At 39.5% G+C, this 23956-nt stretch overlaps 1 protein-coding gene across 6 annotated transcripts in view; it reads left to right on the forward strand.

Annotated features, from left to right (window-relative positions):
• The window catches only part of AKAP6 (A-kinase anchoring protein 6), a 584194-nt gene that overhangs the window by 555383 nt on the left and 4855 nt on the right, over window positions 1-23956 (forward strand). For all 6 annotated transcript variants that reach the window (XM_036842081.1, XM_036842086.1, XM_036842084.1 and 3 more), the window contains one exon: window positions 18808-22229. In XM_036842081.1, coding sequence (XP_036697976.1) covers window positions 18808-22188 — 3381 coding nt within the window. In that variant the 3' untranslated portion in view covers window positions 22189-22229. The remainder of the gene's footprint in view (window positions 1-18807; window positions 22230-23956) is intronic.

Raw genomic sequence — 23956 nt, forward strand, 5'->3', positions numbered from 1 at the left:
AGAATCCAGTTCTTAGAAAGCATCAATCCAGAAGGGCCTGGGCAAGAGGTTGAAAGTCAGATTGAAGCAGAGGGGCTGCAAGCAGAGAGGGCCCAAGGGCAATGAGAATGACTCCCAAAGGAGTGAAGACCTTTTCAATTGAGAATCTGAAGAAACAGAACTGTTAATGGTGGAAGTGGGTTTGAGCTGGAATGTAAACTCCCATTTACCTTAGTAATTTTTGTGTGACAAAATTGATGAAAGGACACACTCTCCTTTTTCTGTTCTTGCTGCCCTAATGCTAATCTACTCCTATTGCCACAGCCTAGCAGCTAGAGTAGACTCCTTGCTGGTGTGCTTATTTCCAAGTAGCCCCTCCATTCTACACAACATACCACTGTCGGGCTTCAGTGACTGAAATGCTGTTGTAATGATGTTATTCCACTGAACAAGGATATATTGTAGCTCCATTTTGCTTGTAAGTCAAAGTTCATAATCTTCCAAGACTACATAGGCTGGTCCCACTCTGACTACTACCAACCTAAATAAGGAGGTAAACTGAGGCAAGCTTGAATTACTAGAAATTGAGTTTATTTGTGAATAGCAGAGAAATTGCAATTCAGGAAAGGCATGCTGTAGCAAGCTACAGGCAGGTCCATTGAGGGTTTGGGGCAGGCTCTATTTATGTGCAGGGAGCCAGAGTCCAAGCAGTAAGTCCATTGGCTTGAGAACGGGGAGATATTCTTGGTGGATATTCATTGATCAGGAGGTAAGTTTCAATCCTCTGGAAATTGGGCATTTACAGGGAAATTAGTCTCTCAGTTATTAAGTTCTGTTCTTCTGAAGGAGTGTGCATGAGATTTTCCATTTTATATCCTCCAGTTCCATTTTAGATTGAAGTCCTTTCACACTACATAAACCTTTGCCCCAATAATTGTCCATCCAGTTAGTTTTAAATATCAAAAAAGAAAAAAGGTGGGCAAAGGACATGATTAAGTGATTCACAAAGTAATAAATACAGATGGTTACTAAACCATTGAATAGATAACCAATCTAAGTAGTAATGAAAGACATGCAAAGTAACACAGTTTGTCAGTTGTTATTTTTTCACCCGTCAGAAAGAGGGAAAATTTATGACAAATTCCACTGGTAGAGAGGTGAGAATGGGTTGCCAACTGGCATAATCTTTAGCTATTTATCAATAACCTAAAAAGTGTTCATGCCCTTTGGCCTAGTTTTTATCCTTCTCGAATTTGCTTTCAGAAGATAATCTGAGCTCTTTATCAGAATATGCCTATCATGTTTTATTTACAAAACCAAACATAATTGGAAACAATAGGGATTTTGAATAATATATATTTTAAGTAAACATTTTAGTAAATTGATGGAATATTTAAAACCATTAAAAAATCATGATTTTTCAGAAATTTTTTCATGGCTTATTGGTCTTTCTTTCTAAATGGCTCTAAGGTCCATCCAGTTTTCCCTAACTGTATACCACCTTAGTCCAAGCTACTAGCCTCTCTCATAAAGTGTTTAGGATACTATTACCTGGCACAGAGAAAGTGTTCAATAAGTGTTAGTTGTTATCTTTCTTATTCTACCCGTATCACTGCAGTAGCCTCAACCACTGCTTTCCGCATACCAACTTTTGCCCCCTTTCCAGTTCGTTCTCTACACTGTAACCTGTGTAATCTTTTAAAAATGCTAATCTGATGCCACCTTGCCTGCTTCTCCAGAACAGTCATATATCCTCTCCCTGCAGACCAGACCCACTTTCTGCCATCAGGCCCTCAAATGCAGCATGCTCCCCCCTGCCTAAGTGCCTTGTTCCTTCCGCCTTCACCACTCACCCATACCAGGAGTTCCCTCCCAGAAAGTTTGTATTATCCTTCAGAAAACAGCTCAAGAACCACTTCCTCAGGCAACTTTTTCTTGACCTCCTAGAGTAGATCAAGACCACCTCTTCTATTTTAGCACAGATTGTGATCTCACTCACTAGGTCTGAAAACTAAATCTTGTCTGTCTTATTCAGTACTGAGCATTCAGTAAATATGTGTTGACTAAATTTGCTGAATACATATTTATTGGATGAATGAATGAAGTTGTTGAAAAAGTTCATAATAACTTGCTTTAGTATGCTAATTTTTTTTCTTTCTATACTAGTCAGCCATTAATTCAGTCTTCGTTTACCTACCTCTCTGCCTTCTCATATGTTTATGGCTTTCTTAACCAGAAAAACCTCTAATTATATTTATCTCATGTATAACTGCCCTTCCATGTATGCTGAATCAGTTAGATATGAATTAAAATATTGAAATCCTTATCCCTCCTGGTGTGGGGAGGAGGGCAGGTGGGGCCTGGGAGGAGTCCAAGCCATTTATTTGCCTTTTGCAGTGAGCAACCTCTCCTTCCTTCCCAGCATGTAAGTCTATATTAGCATTTTCTATATGTCATATCTTGAAAAAGATTGGGAAGCACAGGTCTAGAAATAATAGGTATTAAGCCTCAATACCAACCCGCTGATCATGAAGCAATAGTCACATTTAAATTTTGATTGAAGGGAAAACATCTAAGTGGAAATGCCACTGGGGTCAAATAATTTTTTTATCCCACTATAGAAAGATCAGATTTACTCTAATTTTCTTTTTTATACAGGGCTAATATTTTAGGTCTGTTGTTTCACTTGAATTATGCTTATGATTTTTTTAACATATAAATGACTAAGTTTGCTGAATATCAAAGAAAAGACTCTATGTTTAGTTATCCAGGGGGTTAAAATTGAAATGCCAATGTTGAAAAAGCTAATTTTTGCATAGAGGAGTGTAGTAGTGCAAAATAGTATAAGGCAGACCCATAGGCCTAAAGTCAGAGTAACTAAAGCTGTTTTAATATAGATTAAATATTTTCCCAAGCCATAATACCATCAGTGTATCTCTCCTGATTATGCAAGTTTTGGATTCTGAATTTTTAACCTATTTGCCAAGATGGTTTGTTGTCTGATTCCATTGGGTCATGGTATTGGAACGAACTGAACCTATTGGCAGATAATCATCAAGTGCCCCTTGAGTACCTGCTCTGTGCTCAGCAGAGTTCTGAGATTTGTCTATACAGAAGTAGCTCAGGACATGACCTTCAGTCTCAAGGAGTTTGCAAGCTATATGGAGTGATATAGTAAGATAATATTGACATAGATGAGACAATAATTATTCCAAGCTGTGTTTGGGCTAAAAATGACAGTACCAATTAGAAAACTAAATGCAAAGCTGCAAGATACTTGAGAGGTGAGTTTGTGCTCAGTTCACTTTTATATCTGCTCAGTGCTTGGGCAGTACTATGTAGTAAGTATTTAATGAACATTTGTTGAACAAATAAACAAATGTTAATATAAATTGTGTGGTTCTATTACTAGTGTAAGAATGAAATGAGAGGGAAATCACTGAGGGCTAAGTATTCAGAGGAATCTTTATAGAGGAGTTTCAGACTGAATTTTGAGAAATTTGGTGAGGGCAATAGAAACCACATTCTTTCTTCAATCAAAAAATATTTATTGAATACCTACTATGAACATAGGCATGGTAACATACGTGAGCAGCGAATATTCTTGAGGCTGTTACTGTAGTGAAGGTCAGCTTTGGAGGAACATTAAATTAAATTTCAGTCATTTTTATATGACCAGATTAAGGAATGCCTTAGAAGTCAGTCAGGGGACTTCCCTGGCAGTGCAGTGGTTAAGACTGCGTTTCCAATGCAGGGGGCACGGGTTCGATCCCTGGTTGGGGAATTAAGATCCCGCATGCCACATGGAGCAGCCAAAAAAAAAAAAAAAAAAGGTCAGAATAATTTGAAGAGAAAATGACCATTGAAAGTTGTTTGTTTGTTTATTTGTTTTGTTTTGTTTTAGTGAGAGGAGTAATGGAATGAAAGGATTTATTTTAGGAACCTTGGTTTGAAAGTGGTATGTAGGATTATCCTGAACATGTTGTTGTTTCTTCTGTTTTTAAAAAAGTCTAGGGATAGATTTTTCGCAAACTGTCATGGGGGTCTATGAGAATGTTCTGTTGCCCTTTTAATAAAAAATCCTTTTGTTATATCTTAACTACTTTTTCCTGTTGCAATGTAATTCCATTTCTTGAGTTTGGAGTTCTGGAAATAGAGAACTTTTTCATTGTTCTAGTCATAGTAACTTCTGAAATGCTATAGAAAATAAGTCCCAATATAGCCTTTTCCTCACCTGGTAAAATAACTCCAGCTCCCTTGACTGTTCTGAAATGGTTTGTTTCTTGAGCGTTAAAACACATTCCTTGACTGTTAAACTCTAATGATATCTAACTAGATTCTCTCACATGGCCCTGATTTCTCCCTTTGTTTTTACACTTAAGCAAGAGTAGGGATAGTGACAATTACTTCTAAAGATTAAAGAGCTAGACGCTCCTAAAATAATCCCATTTCAAGAGCAGTTTTTGCAGGAAAAGAAAAGTCAACCCTGTCCAATGCAGGATAAAGAATTCTTTAGCTGGTGGAAGCTCAAATATTTTACATTCTCTTTATTCCTCACCATATCACCATCATCATTTGTTATATTACTTCCTTAGCTCTTTTTATAGCTCTTGTCATCCCCAAGGACTAGAAAAAGACTTACAGCAATAAACATCCAGAGAGACGTCCCTTCTTCCTTAGGACACCTATACATCTAGATATGGACGAGAAGGGTCAACTGACATTCAAGAATAAAGACAAGTTAGCTGAGAACTCTAGGCAAGTCCTGTCCACCGGATGTTGTTTCCTGATGGAGCTTTAATGGGCCCAAATGGCCTGCTGGACCTCTCTAACCAAGGATTCCATTCATGGAACTTAAGCTGTCAGTTAAAGAGCAGTGCTCAACTGAAATTGTCAAGGGTGGAGAAAAGGCTAGAGAGGAATTCAGGTGTCTTTGTATATTAACGGTTGTTCTTGTGAGATCACTAACCCACCTCATCCAAACTGATGCACATTAAAATGGGTTTGTTACAAAACAAAAGGACAGAATATTAGGGGATCCAAAATAACCCACGCCCTCCTGCTCTTTTCTTGTTTTACAGTCTGAAAGAACCCACTTCAAATAAGGAAGGGAGTCCAATTTTCAAAAAGCAATTCTCCCTTTTTTTTTTTTTTTTCTCCTTTCTGAGTGACACTCACACAGTAGCAGTGGTAAAATAAACAACAATGTGTTGGATTTTGTTTCTCTTTATCTATATGACATTTGTGTCATCACCGTAGCTCTAATCCATATTCAGGTCTTCATGTTTGGTGTGCAGTAATATGTAAATTATCTCGCCAGCTGCATGGAGCAGTGTTTGTTTATTCTATTTCTTTTGGCACTGCACAGAACTGAATTTCTGCCAAAATGGGGCTGCTTCAGGGAGCACTAATGTTCCAGGAGGAAGTTTTGAAAGGAAACGCACATCATAAGTCTTCACTCTGTGAAGCAGCAAAATCAAAACAAACTTTCTGTTTACTAAAATATCGGTATTATGAATATAAAATAATGTGTTTGTTAAAATATAATGAGCACGCTGCCCATCTCCAGGACGCCTGGTGTACGTGGGCTTTGGAAATGAGGACACAATGCTGAGAAAGCTAGTGTATTTTTATTCTTGGAAAGGAAGTAGGTGAAATGAAATAGAGACAACATCTAGAAGTTTAAGGGGAAAGAAATATTTTAACATGCATATTAATCTCTGGAAACACATGGCATTTACATGCATTTAAATGTGGACAGCTGTGGCGTTTAAGTGTTAAAAAATTTCATTAATGATGCATAGAGCTATCTACTTCTGTTGGCAGGCCTTTCAGTCTTCAATCTGACACTTCCTTTTTTATCCAGCAAGCTAATTTCCCCTCTTTTGTGAGGAGTAACTGTTTTCACACTACTGCTTACCCAGCAAGCCTCCTTATTGTTTCATGGTTAATTATCTTCTCCAGCTTCACCTTCCCCAGCAAAGGAAGCAGGGCTGTGCCTCCCCAGCACTAATGAAAGCTGGGTTTTATGGGTACACTGTGTAAATAAATGCAAGGCCTGATCAGACAACATAATAAACGAGTTCCTAAAGTTTATGGAGTCAGAGCTCATCTAGTGGTTTTACTGAATAATGAGGGAAAATGGTTAATTTTGTGGGAGGGGGGACTTTAATTTTGGAGAAAAAAAACAAACTCTTTGTTACCTTAGTATAGAACCTATCCGTAGATAAACATAAGGGATCCCTGTTTATCTAAGTGTTCCCCATTCTTCCTAATACCAGCAATGATATCTGCCAGGAGAATGTCTTGCATGGAGTAGGCCTTTGAAAAACATTGTTGATTTGGTAGGCGGTGGAGGTCACCTGGCTTTATATTTTCCTGATTACTTGCCATTTATTAAGGAAAAAAAAAAGTAGCCAAGCTTTCTGTAGTCAAAGTATGCCTCAGTCTGCACTGACTGCAAGGAAATCAGAGATGTCACAAATGCTACCATGGTCACGTGCTTGGAGTAGTAAATTGAGCAGGTCTGGCCCAGGTAATTAGCTCCACTGGCCATCAGTATCTTGCCTCTCTGGACTATAAACTCAGTATATTCTCTTAGTTGCCAGCTCAAGGGCCCATATCTGAAGAGTTCGGGGTTTGAAATTATTTTTGGTTATTTGTTACATTGAAAAAGGATCTTAAGGGATTCAGGTGACCCTAAGCCTCTAATATTCTTTTTTTTTTTTTTAATTTACAAAGTGAATTCACATTTTGAGATCATTTTTCCTCTAGAATGAATTTTTCTTTTTAACGTCTTTATTGGAGTATAACTGCTTTACATTGTTGTGTTAGTTGCTGCTGTATAACAAAGTGAATCAGCTATATGTATACATATATCCCCATATCCTCTTGCGTCTCCCTCCCACCCTCCCTATCCCACCCCTCTAGGTAGACACAAAGCACTGAGCTGATCTCCCTGTGCTATGCAGCTGCTTCCCACTAGCTGTCTATTTTACATTTAGTAGTGTATATATGTCAATGCTACTCTCTCACTTCGTCCCAGCTTACCCTTCCCCCTCCCCGTGTCCTCAAGTCCATTCTCTATGTCTGTGTCTTTATTCCTGTCCTGCCCCTAGGTTCTTCAGAACCATTTTTTTTTGTTTTTTTAGATTCATATATATGTGTTAGCATACGGTATTTGTTTTTCTCTTTCTGACTTACTTCACTCTGTATGACAGTCTCGAGGTCCATCCACCTCACTACAAATAACTCAATTTCGTTTCTTTTTACGGCTGAGTAATATTCCATTGTATATATGTGCCACATCTTCTTTACCCATTCATCTGTCGATGGACACTTAGGTTGCTTCTATGTCCTGGCTATTATAAATAGAGCTGCAGTGAACATTGTGGTACATGACTCTTTTTGAATTATGGTTTTCTCAGGGTATATGCCCAGTAGTGGGATTGCTGGGTGGTATGGTAGTTCTATTTTTAGTTTTTTGAGGAACCTCCATACTATTCTCCATAGTGGGTGTATCAATTTACATTACCACCAACAGTGCAAGAGGGTTCCTTTTTCTCCACACCCTCTGCAGCATTTATTGTTTGTAGAATTTTTGATGATGGCCATTCTGACCGGTGTGAGATGATACCTCATGGTAGTTTTGATTTGCATTTCTCTAATGATTAGTGATGTTGAGCATCTTTTCATGTGTTTGTTGGCAATCTGTATATCTTCTTTGGAGAAATGTCTATTTAGGTCTTCTGCCCATTTTTGGATTGGAGTGTTTGCTTTTTTGATATTGAGCTGCATGAGCTGCTTGTATATTGTGGAGATTAATCCTTTATCAGTTGCTTCATTTGCAAATATTTTCTCCCATAGAATGAAATTTACATTTCTTTGATTTGGGAACCGTTGATTTGGGTTACAGTTTGAATTAAGGTCCCAACATTTAAAACTCTCAAGAGCCTCCTTCATGACAACCCAGGACCAGAGCTTCTATTCCAATGAAGACTGAGTTTTTAAATCTAATCGGAGCTCAGACTCATTACTATTTTTCCCTTGAGATCTCAAAAAAGAAAATCCCCCAGGGATTCTACTTTTTTTTTTAATAAATTTATTTATCTCATTTATTTTTATTTTTGGCTGCATTGTGTCTTCATTGCTGTGCACGGGCTTTCTCTAGTTGCGGCCAGTGGTGCTACTCTTCGTTGCAGTGCGCAGGCTTCTTACTGTAGTGGCTTCTCTTGTTGTGGAGCACGGACTCTAGGCATGTGGGCTTCAGTAGTTGTGGCATGCGGGCTCAGTAGTTGTGGCTCATGGGCTCTAGAGCACAGGCTCAATAGTTGTGGCGCACAGGCTTAGTTGCTCCGCGGCATGTGGGATCCTCCAGGACCAGGGCTCGAACCTGTGTCCCCCCACACCGGCAGGCAGACTCCCAACCACTATGCCACCAGGGAAGCCCAGGGATTCTACATTTTTAACATGTCTAAGGACTCTAAGAATCAGAAGTATAAAATCTCTTGGAAACTTACTTCAAATACATTTACTACCTTCTAGGAAAATTCATCCTGAATTTTCTAGCCTAAAGTGTAATTTGTATATTCTCCAGTCATTTTTATGGAAGGAACAGTATAGCTCAAGGGAGCTATTCTAGCAAGTCTGAGGTTTTTCAGTTCTCCTTAAGTCTAAAAGCAGTTGTCTTTAAAGGAGGCTATTAAAACAAAAATGTAAATCAGATCAAGTCAGATGTATAAACAAGGGTTAAGCCATTTAAGAAAACAAATCATAACTGACTTACTTGTTAATCATGTTAAACATTGGGCCAATCAGATAATAAACTGAGAAAAGCAAGAAACAAGTTTGGTTGACTGGCACAAATAAGATGGAAAAGAGATTAAAATGATATGTACCATTTTTGGTCATTCCAACATTTTTCTTGGTTTTTTTCTCTGAATGGTGAGTTGTAATCACACTATTAGAATTGAATGGAAACAAACAAAACGAATCCCATACCCCTATTTATCTGAGAGGAGCAAACCATTAAAAACAGCAGTAGCTGGGACTTCCCTGGTGGCGCAGTGGTTAAGAATCCGCCTGCCAATGCAGGGAACATGGGTTCGAGCCCTGGTCTGGGAAGATCCCACATGCTGCAGAGCAACTAAGCCTGTGTACCACAGCTACTGAGCCTGCACTCTAGAGCCCGCGAGCCACAACTACTGAGCCCGCACGCCACAGCTACCGAAGCCCGCCTGCTCAGAGCCTGTGCTCCACAACAGGAGAAGCCACCACAATGAGAAGCCCGCGCACTGCAACGAAGAGTAGCCCCCACTCGCTGCAACTAGAGAAAGCCCACGCACAGCAACAAAGACCCAACACAGCCAAAAAAATAAATTAAATAAATAAATAATAAATTTAAAAAAAGAAAACAGCAATAGCACAATGTTGGTTCTTAATGCGGACCTTTAGAGAGTGAAAAGACACAACAATTCTCTCAACTACTGGTTTGGCCAAAAAGTTCGTTCGGGTTTTTCCGCAAAATAGTACCAAAAACCCGAACAAACTTTTTGGCCAACCCAATGATATGTACTTCACAAAGGACACTGATCCTGGACGTGAGAGAACTTTGTCAGCTGATATTTGGCTTTGCAGGCAGACTTCAGCGTGTTGGCAAAGCTCTCCTTGTACATGAAGCTACCTCAGAATCATGACACAAATCTGTGTTCTTAAAATTCAGTCTGAAAGTTGGGAAACTAAGTCTATGTCAGTAAAACTTCACTTGTTTACAAGACTGTTCACCTCCTCTTTACTACAAATATGCTTTGTAGGTTTTAAAAAATTGTAGGTTTTATTAATGGGAGCTCCTTATCATAAAGGGAGGAACAAGAGTATACTTCTCGCTAAGGCAAAGATGAGGCAAAAATTACATCCCAAGGCACAAAACTCAAATGTTATGTCAACTTTTGACAGTCAAAAGGCAAACACCAAACAGAATGATGACAGAAGAATGGGGCCAGATGTTATCATTAGGGGAAAAAATCGTTTATGCAACTTGGCACGTGGGTCTGTTGTCATTCAAATAGTTTTACCATGTGGCAGAATGTAGAAAATGCCACCATTTTACTGCGGTCGGGTTTTTTACAACTTTATTGAGCTTATTTTTCTTTTGTACTTCATTTTATTGGTTTCAGTTCTACACAGTACTGAAGAGGTCAGATAAAGAAATTCCTTTTATTTAAAAATCTCTTCCCAAGTTGTTTTTTTAAATTCATTTTTAAATAATCCTAAATGTAGATACTTTCTTGCAACTCTAGGGAAAATTTTCTGGAAAACAGAATAGTGACTAAAAATAGAAAAATAAGCCAATTTTCCTATTCAGTCTGTTCTGAATACAATAAAATTTCAATGTTTGCACATAAAGCAATATTTAAGATAAAGTAATTTATTTTCCAGTGGAAGTAGATTATTTTTCTAGTTATAATACTTTTAATGAAACATTCAGAGTTGGGTGGGAAAACAACTTTTTCCTACAGTGGATGCTTAACGAATAATGATTTATACAATAATTAATTTGTTTAAAAAATAGCTGATGCAAGGCATTCATCTTTTGCCACCTAGCTTTAATATACCAACACTGAGGTTACTGCATCTAAGAGTTATTTAGACATTTTGACAGTATCTAAATTTCTTTAATTTATTGGCACAAACATGTTGCCACTTAGTCAAAATAGTACTGTGACACTGAAGTTATAGAAAGGGCAGAAAGAAGTGCTTATAATTTGTGTTTCCTTCTTTCTTCTATGGAATTCCTCCTTACAGCCTTACAATCACCCTGTTTATAGAACCTTAAATTTCTTGGCAACCTGTTCTTCACACAAAAAAATCAAACTTAAAAGTATTAAATAGGAATTTTTTGTGTTTTTGTTTTCAAATGGATACAGAGTCAGGATGGGTTACTGTGTCTGAAGTTGAGGGAAGAGATGTTAGAACAATTGAAGAGTTTCCTGTACATTCTATGGCCTCCACGGTTTCTCCACTTGTGCTCTCCTTCCACGACTGGTGCTGGAAGACAAGAAAGTGGTGAATAGCACCTGGTAGGACCAGGCTCCCAATTTCAACAACAGCTTTCCTGTGGAACCTGGATTCCTTCAGGTTACTCTCAAGCACATCCTGTGCTCCTTTCCTCACCCACCAGCCTCTAGGACCTGCCCTTTCCAAGGCAACAAATGACTTTCTTCTTGCTAATTCACTGGCTTTCCCTCACCTCCCATTCTTCTTCTCTTCTCTGCTTCTATAACACTCTTAACCACCTGCTACTTTAAAAGGATTCTTCTCTCAGTTCTCAGAATTTCATACCAGTCCTACTTGGATATTCCTCCTGTGTTTCTTTTGCTGGTTGCTCATCCTTCCCTTGAAGGTACCCACAAGGCTCTGTCCCATCTGCCTTTGCTTCTTACTCTTCCCTCTTCTTGCAGTTTCCCCCTCCTCCAGCCCTTTCTCTGAATGCCTTTCTCCTCAATGTAGCCTATACAACCTTCAAAATAATAGACAATCAGGCCTCATGTGGCTAAACCTATGGTAGGAGAGTCTGTAGGGTGAAAAGAAGCAAGACAGAACTGTGGGACACACTGTCATTTAACAGTCGGCTTGAGTGGATTTTACAAGGAGGCTTAGCATCAAGGTAATCAAAGGAGGAGAAAATATCAAGAAAAATGGAGTCAAATGCTGTGGAGGAATCAAGTAAAATAAGGGCGAAGGAGAATCAGTTGGACTGGGCTGTCAGAAGGTCACTGTTGACCCTGCCGGAGGGTTCAGCAAATAAGGGCTCTGGTAGTCACACTCTTTCTCTCTCCTCAAGAGACTCTTGCATCTAAATGAGTGAAGTTGAACTAAGAGAAGTATTATACACAGGATGGTCTGTCCTTCAACATTTCTGGGAATGATGAGCATGCATTCAGACCAAACAAAGAAGCCTGTAATAAAAAATTATCTTTATTGATAATATATGTACAGTGATGTAAATGAGTTCAGAAATATCTGTTGTAATATTTTTGTAAGCAAGTTCCTCAACAGAGCGATGGTGTCCTGTTATGTTTGATGATGTTACAGGTTCAGAAACTCAGTAGGACTGAGCACTACTATTTGCTTGGGTTTTTTTGGGTTTTTTGTTTTTTGGGTTTTTTTTTAGGTGAAATTAACATAACATAAAATTAATCGTTTAAAGTGAGCAATTCAGTGGCATTTAGTACATTCACAATGTTACATAACCGTCACCTCTATCTAATTCCAAAACATTTTCATCACCCCAAAAGGAAATCCCGCACCCATTAAGGAATCGCTCCCCATTCTCCCCTCCCACAAGTCTCTGGCAACCACCAATTTTGATTCTGTCTCTATGGATTTACCTAGTCTGGCTATTTTATATAAATGGAATTATACAATATATGGCTTTTGGTGTCTGACTTCTTTCACCTAGTATAATGTTTTTGAGGCTGCTAGCTCTTATAACTGAGCAGTAGTACCAGTTATACAGTCAAAAGTTCTCCATGTGGTTTTGTCATGGCAAAAAAACCTCAGGACCTTTCCCCAGAGTTCTTCAACAATTCATGAGACCACAGACAAGTCTTTCTTTGCTCATTAAATAATTTTTTGAGAACCTGCTCCCTGCCAGGCACAGTTTTAGTTGCCAGGGCACTAGCGGAGACAGGACAGAGGAGCCCCTGCCCTCATAAAGTTTATAGCTGGGAGGAAAACCCCTGATTCTCAACACTGAACTCTCTTTCGTCCCTGGTTCCTGTTGAAAACTAAGGCAATTTTTGCTATTGTAAAACTTACTTTAAAACAACATCTAATGCATTTTTCATTTTCAGCTAATTCAGAAATATCTGTGTAGCCAAGACTAGGAAATACATCCATGTCAGTACTCATTTTAGTGAGATTTGTGAGATGACTTTGGGTTTTACTTGTCTGTTTTGAGTTTCTGATCAGCTTTGTTATTGAAAAAGAGCATTCACTAGAACAGTTTTTGATCATTAGTGTGAGATAGAATTTCAAAGCTTTTTCTGAGCTGAGACAAGTTACTTTAACATTATTGTCAATCTGATAGATAGTGAGCAGGATTTGATTGCTCTAATGTGTCAGTTGTGATAGAATTTCACAGACAATGGACCTGCCTTTTGAAAAAAAAAGATTATTTTCAGGAAATAGAAAGTCCTTGAGCTATGGGCCCTGCTGAGGGCTGGACAGGCGTCTTTTCTCATCTGGCTATTCCTAAGGGATAAGCCCAGTGAGGACATGCAAAGACAAACCCACACCCCATTTACAGTGCAATGGGAGTGAGTTAGGGGCCTAACTGATGTTGATTTCACTGGATTCCATGCATGTGGTTGCACTAAAGAGCTTAGTCAACAAACCACCAGTCTTTTTTTTTTTAAACTTATTTATTTATTTATTTTTGGCTGCGTTGGGTCTTCGTTTCTGTGCGAGGGCTTTCTCTAGTTGCGGCAAGTGGGGGCCACTCTTCATCGCGGTGCGCGTGCCTCTCACTGTCGCGGCCTCTCTTGTTGTGGAGCACAGGCTCCAGACGCGTAGGCTCAGTAATTGTGGCTCACGGGCCTAGTTGCTCCGCGGCATGTGGGATCTTCCCAGACCAGGGCTCGAACCCATGTCCCCTGCATTAGCAGGCAGATTCTCAACCACTGCGCCACCAGGGAAGCCCCAAACCACCAGTCTTAATGCAAACCTTGATAAGGTTATTTAACAGTCAGCTGCACTATCCTCCTCTCTCTTCACAGGCAGTATATGCTGACACCTGCAGTCCTTGTACCACTACTGTGTGTCAGGCCCTTCCCATAGGACTTTACAGACGTCTTATCATTTAAAGCTCCCAACCGTCTCTAAGATAGACAAAATGTGCTCTGATTATCTTGAATAGATAAATGGTGGAACTGAGGCACACAGATGTTAAATAACTCGTCCAGGATCATACCGCTAACCTGTGAAGGGGGGGATATCCAGGATTCAAACCCAGATCTGTTTGCCCCAAATCCCAAAATGGTTGATAAACAGTGAACATTTTTGCTTTTTATCCTATTTTGCTTTTCATCTATATTTTTTCTTGCTAACTCTGAATCTGTTCTCTGCCCAACAAGCGACAAAGTACTACAAACTCTGAATTCTCATAAAAGCTGTCTTTCTATTTATTAAGGACTAGCTCTTTCTTATGGTTGTTGATGTTGTTTTTAACGTTTCTACCTCAGTCTAATTTAGGAAAATAATTATGCATCTAATGATCAGACACTTTGGTTTTTGCATTTGGAGGGGTGGGAAAATACTGCATCAAAAAAGCAGAGTGAGTATATGAAGGGTGGAATATCCCCTCATTTAAATGGATTCCCCCACCCTGATCTATATATTATTTTCTCCCTGTTTCCATCACCGCCTCAGGCTTCCCTGTGTTCTGCTTTTTGCCCTAGGGTAAATATGCTTATCTTTATTCAATTACGGTTAATGCTGTCTATGTTTTTGTTATTTTTATTTATTGTATGTTTTTGTTGTATTCTACTTTTCCGAAGATAAATCTTTCCTCCCAGGGCTTTGCAAGTGGTGTTGCTTAATAAATTCCTGGATCTAGAATAAACAGGGGAACACAGATTGCAAGACCTCCTAATGGTTTTGGCCATTCTGAGCACCAGAATTTTGACTGGAACATTCAGTTCATCCTAGTCTTTTTGAGATACTTTAGTTTTTCAAAAGTTGCAACTTTTTAAAGGAAATTAAAGGAATTCAGAGGTAGCTATATCAGAACTCTGTTGGGTTTTTGTTTTATAGAATGTCAGGTTCCTTCATCTCCACTCTTTAGCTGATAATGTGTTTCTCATTGCTTATAAAAATCTACCATTTAACCTAAAATATTATGAAAATACTAGAAATGCAATCCTGGGATACCTAACTCAAAGTCATGCAAGTACAGAAGGAAATTAATTTAGATATGTATTACTTGCTGCAACTGGAATATTGGTTCTTTCATCATCATCATCATCATCATATTTCTCCAGCCACTTTTTAGTTACTTTCTCTGTATATATTACACTAATATAAATAACCTGCCTCCAAGAATAAAAAATAAAGTAACACCAATTAATTCCACTTGGTCTTGAGCAGATCTGTAAAGATGTGTGTGTGTATGTGTGTGTGTGTGTGTGTGTGTGTGTGTGTGTAATTCTTTATATAGAGCCCTTGGTTTAGGCCAAAATTCTGCACCAGTGAAACAAGTTTGTAAATGAAAGGACTTTGCAGAAATGAATTTAATTCAGATTTATCTCTGGAAAGCCAGACTCTCTATTGGAACCTCATGTACTATTCACCATCCTTTTGGCTTCACAAATATTCTTAGATTTTTTTTCTAAATCCATACTTGATTTATCACTTTATCAAAGACAGGAACACTTGTGACTTTTTTAAAAGTACCAGACAATTCCTCTAGAGAAAAAACAACAACAAAAAATGCTTAACTAGCTTGAGGATTATTGGCTATTTTGGGCTATCATCAAAGAGAGCATTTGACCAAATAATTTTCCAGCCAGTTAACATCACTCTGTACATATGTCTTTTTTTTTTTTCAAAGACAACTTTTTTGTTATATAAATATTGTAATGTCCTTCCTCTTGGAAACTTTTCCTATTTTTTGCCACCAAGGTATGTTTTATGTTTGAAGTTAAGCCTTGAAGAAATGGAGATTTTATTGAAAATATTGACAGAATTTAATTCACAACAGAAAAAAAGTGAATGAGGGCAGAGTGAGTAGCACTTCTTTAATATGTAAAATGTAAAGTCTAAATTGAATGATTTTCTAATGGATCTTGTCAGATATTCCCTGCAGTTGACATAGAAATTTTTTGGAAGTTACAATAAATTTAAGAGATTTATAGGAAGAAAGAATTAAGAAGGGTAAAGGACAATATTACATACAAAAGTTTAATCTTCTCCTATGGAAATTTTCCACTCTAACTACTTTATTGAGCAAAAGATTTGTTCTTTTAGATGCTGCTGCAAGTTTTATACTTCTGTAGGCTTGCATTTGTAAAGCCATAAAGGCAGCATTTGGTCAGAAAATGACTGTGTCATGGAAGGCAAGTCCGAATTACAGGCATCACTTGGGCTAGGCTCCCGGCGCACATCCAGATGACAAGGTTCCTGCAGCTAGTGTGAGCCCCCGGGTTTGGGACTCTCACGGAAAATCTGTGCTTCTAAATGTTAAAGTCAACCAGAGAGTCACAGAGAGAACTCCTTTGAAAGACGAGTTCAATTATTTATTAGCATTCTCAGAGTACAGTGTCTCCAAGAGAGTATTTGAAATTAATATACTATTTGATTAGACTGATTGATTGTTTCTACAGCTGAAGATTTTAACATTCATTAGCCGTACTAACTGGTCATTAGTACTTCCTTTATCAGCAAGCAAAGAATAAACAGAAATTCTAATAAAAATTCATCACAGTGAACATACCCCATACCTAAGCGAGCGTGGTGACGGCCAGTGGGCTAGATTAGCTGCTGTAACGTTGGCAGGGAAGATTCTGTTATAACATTTAAGAATATCCCTTAATTAATGTTTACTTTGTATCTGGACTCTTTTAAACTTAAGTAGGCTATACAGATAATCTCTTACATATCCAGTATAATAAAGTGCTAATGGTTATTTTATACTTAATGTGTTTGTGTGGTATCCTTCAAATATTAGTTTCAGGAAGGACTGAGGACTTCTTAGGAAAGTTCTGCGAATGTGCTGCTGGTAAAGCCTTTTTCCCACTCCTGAGGAAGAAAAGCATCATGGCCTGGTTTTCAACCAGACTGTTAAAATAATTCTGAACTGTAATGCAAATATGCTCACCTGTTAATACTGTGGGACACCTCTCTCTACCTACCATGTCATGAATCCCTTGTGGTTTTTATAATTTTTTTAAAATTTATTTATTTTATTTATTTATTTTTGGCTGCGTTGGGTCTTCGTTGCTGCGCGCGGGCTTTCTCTAGTTGTGGTGAGCAGTGGCTACCCTTCGTTGTGGTGCGCGGGCTTCTCATTGCGGTGGCTTCTCTTGTTGCGGAGCACGGGCTCTAGGCGCGCGGGCTTCAGTAGCTGTGGCATACGGGCTCAGTAGTTGTGGCTCGCGGGCTCTAGAGCGCAGGCTCAATAGTTGTGGCGCACGGGCTTAGTTGCTCCCCAGCATGTGGGATCTTCCCAGACCAGGGTTCGAACCCGTGTCCCCTGCATTGGCAGGCAGATTCTCAACCACTGAGCCACCAGGGAAGCCCTCCCTTGTGATTTTAAGAGCAAATTGAAAGGAATGATGAGAAGAGTTCTTCCTTCATGAATTAACTCAAGGCCACTCTAGAGCAATTCTCCATATGCACTGAGAATTATAGCTGCTTTATACTGACTGCTTCCTCAGCCCTTCACAAGCATTAGCCCATTTAGTACTCAGAATTATCTCCAAAGATAGATAGTGCTCACCCCCTTGAAAAAGTGACATGAGGAGACTGCTGCTTGGAAAGGTTAAGCAACTTGCCCGAGGCCACGCAGCTGGTTAGCAGCAGGTCAGCACTTCAGCCGCTCTGCATCGTTCTAGAGTCCTGTTCATCCACCTGGCTACCCCGCATAAGCATAAGCTGAACCGCAGGGTTCTGTTTGAGTTTCTGTTTGTAGGTGAGCCTGTCAGGGCCTGCAGTACTTATATCACCTCTCTTGGCTCTAGCATGAATCCAGACAGCTGGCCAGCAAGTGAGGATGGTGGAGGAATACAGAGTCCAGGAGCCCATTCAGCTTCTATGTCCCAGAATGTGTCAAGCTCCACCAAGCAGGGTTAAAATCAAGAAGTCCAAGGAAAGATCAAGGTCCCAACTGTGCAGGCAGAGAGCAGCATAAGAGAATCTGGGCTACTTCATCCTTGGAGTCAGGAAGTCCTCAGATAGTTGTTATTGTAGGGCTGCAGGTGGGCTGGAGGGGGAGGTTAGTGCCTGTTAGAAATAAGGAGGCAATAGTGAGAGAAGTTAACAAGGATCAAAGTGGAATCTCTGTCATAGAGAGGGACTGGGGAAGAGAGGGACTGAGAGAACTGTAATTAAGAAGCTGCCCTGCAGCACTGGGGCCCGAGACTCAAGGTCCAGAAAGATGTAGGTAAGGAACTAGTCGGAGGTTGCTCATCTTGGGTCTGATTGGGAACAGAGCCAGATTCTGAAGAAGAAGAACCCTGAAAGGGAAGACAGTGGAAAAGATAGACACGTGAGAGCCTCTGGCCTGTGAATGGCTCTACAGGTAGATACAACTCTGTTCTCTTTTCCCAGGCAGAAGCTGCTTCAAGTGGAGAACCCAGGAATAGAAGCAGGAGGGGGTTCACCATATGTGGCTGCAGATAGTACTCCATTATGAACTCCAGAACTGAGATAACATCAGAGTGAATATTCCCTAAAAGATGTCATAAGCTATACTCTTTTTACCTTTATTTACCTGACAGTTTTATCTTCACCCAATCCAAGGTTAAAAATGTATTGATAGAAGAATCAATAGGAAATGGCTAATTCCATATATTACAATTTGACTGTAATAATCTTACATTTTAATCTATGCTATTGCCCTCAGTGACAAATTACTATTGATAGAAAAGCATTTTTCAATAATTTTGGATGTTATTCCAGAGAGGAATAGAGCTGATAATTATGCTATCTTTCAAATTCATGCTTGGGGCAAATTTCTTTCCTGACTCTTCCAAGAGATTTTGAATGGATAAAATTTTCATGTTTGTGTTCCCTAATTCTTCTTCTTTTTTTTCCCCTTCTCCTACACAGGAGACTTTGAATGTGATTGATCCTGGCTTGATGGACCTAAATGGGACAAATGAGGATGCCCTGGAATGGGATGAAACTGACATAAGTAACAAGTTAATTAGTTTGAATGAAGAATCGAATGACCTTGATCAAGAATCCCAACCTGTCTTGCCTTCCTTAAAGCTTGAAGAGACAGGTAGTGAGGACCCCGGTTATGAGGAAGAGGCAGGTGACCACGGGGAATCTCAGTGTGCGTCGAGTATCACTGCCCTGTCCAGTCCACACATTTACCAAGTGTACAGCCTCCACAATGTTGAGCTCTATGAAGACAACCACATCCCATTCCTGAAAAACAATCCGAACTTCACGAGCATGACACAGTCTAGTGTTTTAACTAAGAGTCTCAGTAAAGACTCTTCATTTTCATCTACCAAGTCTTTGCCAGATCTTCTAGGGGGTTCCAATTTGGTGAAACCCTGCCCATGCCACGGAGGAGACCTGAGTCAAAATTCAGGCAGTGAGAGTGGAATTGTCAGTGAAGGAGACACTGAAACCACTACCAACTCTGAAATGTGCTTGCACAATGTGGTGGATGGGTCCCCAAGTAACCCTGAAACTGAACGTCTGGACCCACAAATGGGAGATGCAGATAAAGTGTTAAAGCAAAAGTTTAAAGATGAGGAGGAACAAATTAAGCTTCCAAATAGCTCTCAGTTATCCATTTCACCAGTCGGTTGTGGAAATGGAAAAGTTGGAGATTTAAACAGTGTTACCAAACATACCCCTGATTGTTTGGGAGAAGAATTACAAGGAAAACATGATGTGTTTACATTTTATGATTACTCGTACCTCCAAGGCTCAAAACTCAAATTACCAATGATAATGAAACAGTCACAAAGTGAAAAAGCACATGTGGAGGATCCCCTGCTTCATGGTTTTTATTTTGATAAAAAATCCTGCAAATCTAAACATCAGGCTACAGAGTTACAACCAGATGCACCTCCCCATGAAAGGATTTTGGCAAGTGCATCTCATGAAATGGATCGCAATTCATATAAAAGTGGTGATGTAGAGAAGACATTCACTGGCATGCAGAATGCCAAACAGCTCTCCCTTTTATCTCATAGTTCCTCTATTGAGTCTCTTTCTCCAGGGGGTGATTTATTTGCATTGGGCATCTTTAAAAATGGCAGTGACAGCCTCCAGCGAAGCACTTCTTTAGAAAGTTGGTTGACATCCTATAAAAGCAATGAAGATCTTTTTAGCTGTCACAGCTCTGGGGACATAAGCGTGAGCAGTGGCTCAGTTGGTGAACTGAGTAAAAGAACATTAGATCTCCTGAATCGTTTGGAGAATATCCAGAGCCCTTCGGAGCAAAAGATAAAGCGAAGTGTTTCCGATATCACTCTTCAAAGCTGTTCCCAAAAGATGTCTTTTCCTGGCCAACTGTCATTGGACATAGCATCTTCTATCAATGAAGACTCGCCAGCATCTCTTACAGAACTTAGCAGCAGTGATGAGCTCTCTCTTTGCTCAGAGGATATTGTGTTACACAAGAACAAGATCCCGGAATCAAATGCATCATTCAGGAAGCGCCTGCCTCGTTCGGTGGCCGATGAAAGTGATGTCAATGTCAGCATGATCGTGAATGTCTCTTGCACCTCTGCCTGCACTGACGATGAAGATGACAGTGACCTCCTCTCCAGCTCGACGCTCACCTTGACAGAAGAAGAACTATGCATCAAAGATGAGGATGACGACTCCAGTATTGCAACAGATGATGAAATTTATGAAGAGTGCAACTTGATGTCAGGGCTGGACTATATAAAGAATGAGCTGCAGACCTGGATTAGACCGAAGTTTTCCTTGACAAGAGATAAGAGAAGGTGTAATCTCAGTGATGAAATAAAGGGCAGTAAGGATGTAAGTAGTAGTGAGATGAACAATTCCTCTGACACCCTGAACATAGAGGCCCTTCTAAATGGCTCCATAAAACATCTCTCTGAAAATAACGGAAATAGTAAGAATTTACCCCACACCTGTGAGTTAGGGACAAAGGGTGAAAATAAGAAAAATATTTTCAAAGTTAATAAAGATCCATATGTGGCAGACATGGAAAATGGCAATATTGAAAGTATTCCAGAAAGGCAGAAGGACAAACTAAATGAGATTTCAAAGGAATCAGAAAATCTTGGTCCAACTGGGAAAAGGATTTCAGAGAGTGAGCATTGTAAGTGCAAAGCATTTATGGATAGCTCAGATGATTCAAATATTGCTGGAAAGGAATTTGTTCCCCAGATGGTTAGACATCTTCCAAAGAAATGTCAAAATCACCACCATTTTGAAAATCAAAGTGCTGCTTCTACTCCCACTGAGAAGTCTTGTCCAGAACTGCCTTCAGAAACCAGTGTTATCAACAGACAGGACTCTGAGGTACTGAAATCTTCATCTGATGATGCACCAAATATGGCTGAAAAATCTGCTGGTTGCTGCCTAGCACTTGAACAAAACGAAACAGAGGAAAATGTTTCTATCAGTGACAACGTTTCCTGTTGCAACTGTGACCCAGATGTTTTCCATCAAAAAGATGCCGAAGATTGTTCAGTACACGACTTTGTCAAGGAAATCATTGACATGGCTTCAACAGCCCTGAAATGTAAATCTCAACCTGAAAATGAGGCAGCTGCTCCTACTTCATTAACTCAAATCAAGGAGAAGGTGTTGGAACATTCTCACCGGCCCATCCAGCTGAGAAAGGGGGACTTTTATTCATACTTATCTCTCTCATCTCATGACAGTGATTGCGGGGAGGTCACCAATTACATAGAAGAGAAGAGCAACACTCCACTGCCACCGGACATGACGGACTCTGGCTCAGAAGACAAGGAAGACACCGAATGCTTCTTCGAGGCCTGTGTTGAGGAGGACCCTGCTGAATACCCATCCTGTTTCTCCAGCGCTCTTCCAAATGAACCTGCGGTTCCCAGTGAAGCTCCAGGGCCACTGCAAGCAGCAGCAGGCCCTTCCACATTCAGTGATACTTCTCTCCCCGTCGATGATGCAGACATGATGGCTCTTTCGGGTCCTCCCCCTCCAAAAAGAGGTGATGTAGGAAAGGAAGTGGATGGTTTACCCCAAGCTTCTAATGTCTATGGAGAAAGCTCAGAGTTAACTACTCCTTCAAGGCTGAGCGGTGAAAAGGAGAGTTCAGAAAACCCAGATGAGTCTGGAAGGCCAGAAGAACATGATGCTTCTTCAGCCCAATCTAGAGTTCCCGGATTCTCCTCGAAGGCAAAGCCGCCAAAAGACACGGCTGCACTGCATCCCAACCCCAAAACTTTAACCTGTGAAGAAGATCTTCTGAACCTTCATGAAGAACAACATAGAAATATGCATAGGTAGAATGTAACCCTCTCCAAGCATGAAAATCATCTCATTGAAAGGTACGTATAGTCCTCATGTTTTAATATATATATATATATTTGATATATTTTAACATATATTTAATATATACATACTTAAAATATGAATTTTAGTCAACAAAGCTATGATAGGAGAAAAGACTAGTCAGGATAGCTGGTCATGGCAGATATTTACCTGAATAAGACATTTAGATGAAAGAACTACTCCCAACAATGCAAGTAACTATGAAGCAAAAGGGGGAGAAAACAGTCACAATTGACATTTTTAGTTACATTACCTTTATTACATCGTTATGGCAAGAAGAATAAAAAATTTGAGGAAGTAGTCAAATAATGTAGGGCCTCAAATTCTTCCATTAAGGGAGGAAAAACGGTTCTGCAAATTGCAATTATACCCTCTGATCAGAATGCATGCACAGTGACAGCGGTCCCCGCTTCAGCTTCTGTGCACAGAGATGCCCGCTTCCTTCAGTGCCTGGAGATGAACAATGATTAGGTTAAAGGCTGCATCTCCTGATCTGAGCCTTCCTTTTACGCTTCTGTCTAATGTAACTATCATCACATTTGCTTCCCCGGTGGAAGGCTGTGCTGTCACAGCTCCTAATCATGACCAAGTCTGAGGATTCAAATAGGAGGGGAAAGTTGATGTTAAAGAAGAGGCTTTTATTTATCCACACAGAGACTGAGAACAGGCTCAGAAAGCAAATGCAGAGCGAATACGTGACAAGTTAATGGTGTTTTGATAAGAACAGAATTTTTGAATTTTGCCTGAAGGTGACAGGCTGATTTCCATCCAATTTTTTTAAGAAAGTCATTCTACTCTTCGTGTTTAATAAGACAGCTATTGATTGATAATTCTGATATGATGATACAGCTCTAAAAGTGACACAAAAATTCTGTTATTTCCCGTTTCTAAGCCCCAATGATGAATATACTTTCTCAATCAAGTTTAAAGAAGAAAATTTCAGATTTTGAATGTGAGAGTTGTATTTCACCGAAGTGTGAGGTACTGAATGCCGTCTCCACCCGTACTCCAGAAGCTTAATGCAGTAACCTAAACTCGTGCTATAGGAAATGAATTACAGAAGCAATCTACCCTAATTTGTTAACTTATTCAAATAACAGTTATTACACTTAACTATGCTAAAGATTATCTTTTTTGTGGCAGATTGTTTATTTTTTGATGAGCCTAATTACTGATTTTCTAAAAGTAATTTACATTTATTACAAATACATCTTTTAAAATGTGACAGATAAATGTTGTTCCCATAATGTATTATGAAAAAAGTTACTATTTAAAAACACATTATTTAATTTGAAAGATGAATGGCAAACATCATTACTTTTTTTCCTGCAACACCTGTGCCCTCAGCTCATTAAAATGTGTGATTCTGTGTAGAGCTGCTAGAAATGGGGAGTGAGGGGGGGAATCTATACCATATATATACCCTAAAAATAAACTCAGTATGCAAAATTGAAGAAAAGCATCCTACTTACTAATATAGCTCAACTAATTTTCTGTGTTTCAGACTCTATTTACAATTGGTTGCAAGGGAGAACAAAAGTAGGAGAGAGAGAAATGTATTTTCTGTGAAACATGTCCACCCTATAACCACATTCTCTATCAGTATGCAGTAAAACTGACCAGCAAGGGAGAACAAATGTAGGAGAGAGAGAAATGTATTTTCTGTGAAACATGTCCACCCTATAACCACATTCTCTATCAGTATGCTGTAAAACTGACCATG

This window comes from Balaenoptera musculus, chromosome 2 (genome assembly GCF_009873245.2).
Source record: "Balaenoptera musculus isolate JJ_BM4_2016_0621 chromosome 2, mBalMus1.pri.v3, whole genome shotgun sequence".
In the NCBI taxonomy this organism is placed as follows: Eukaryota; Metazoa; Chordata; class Mammalia; order Artiodactyla; family Balaenopteridae; genus Balaenoptera; species Balaenoptera musculus.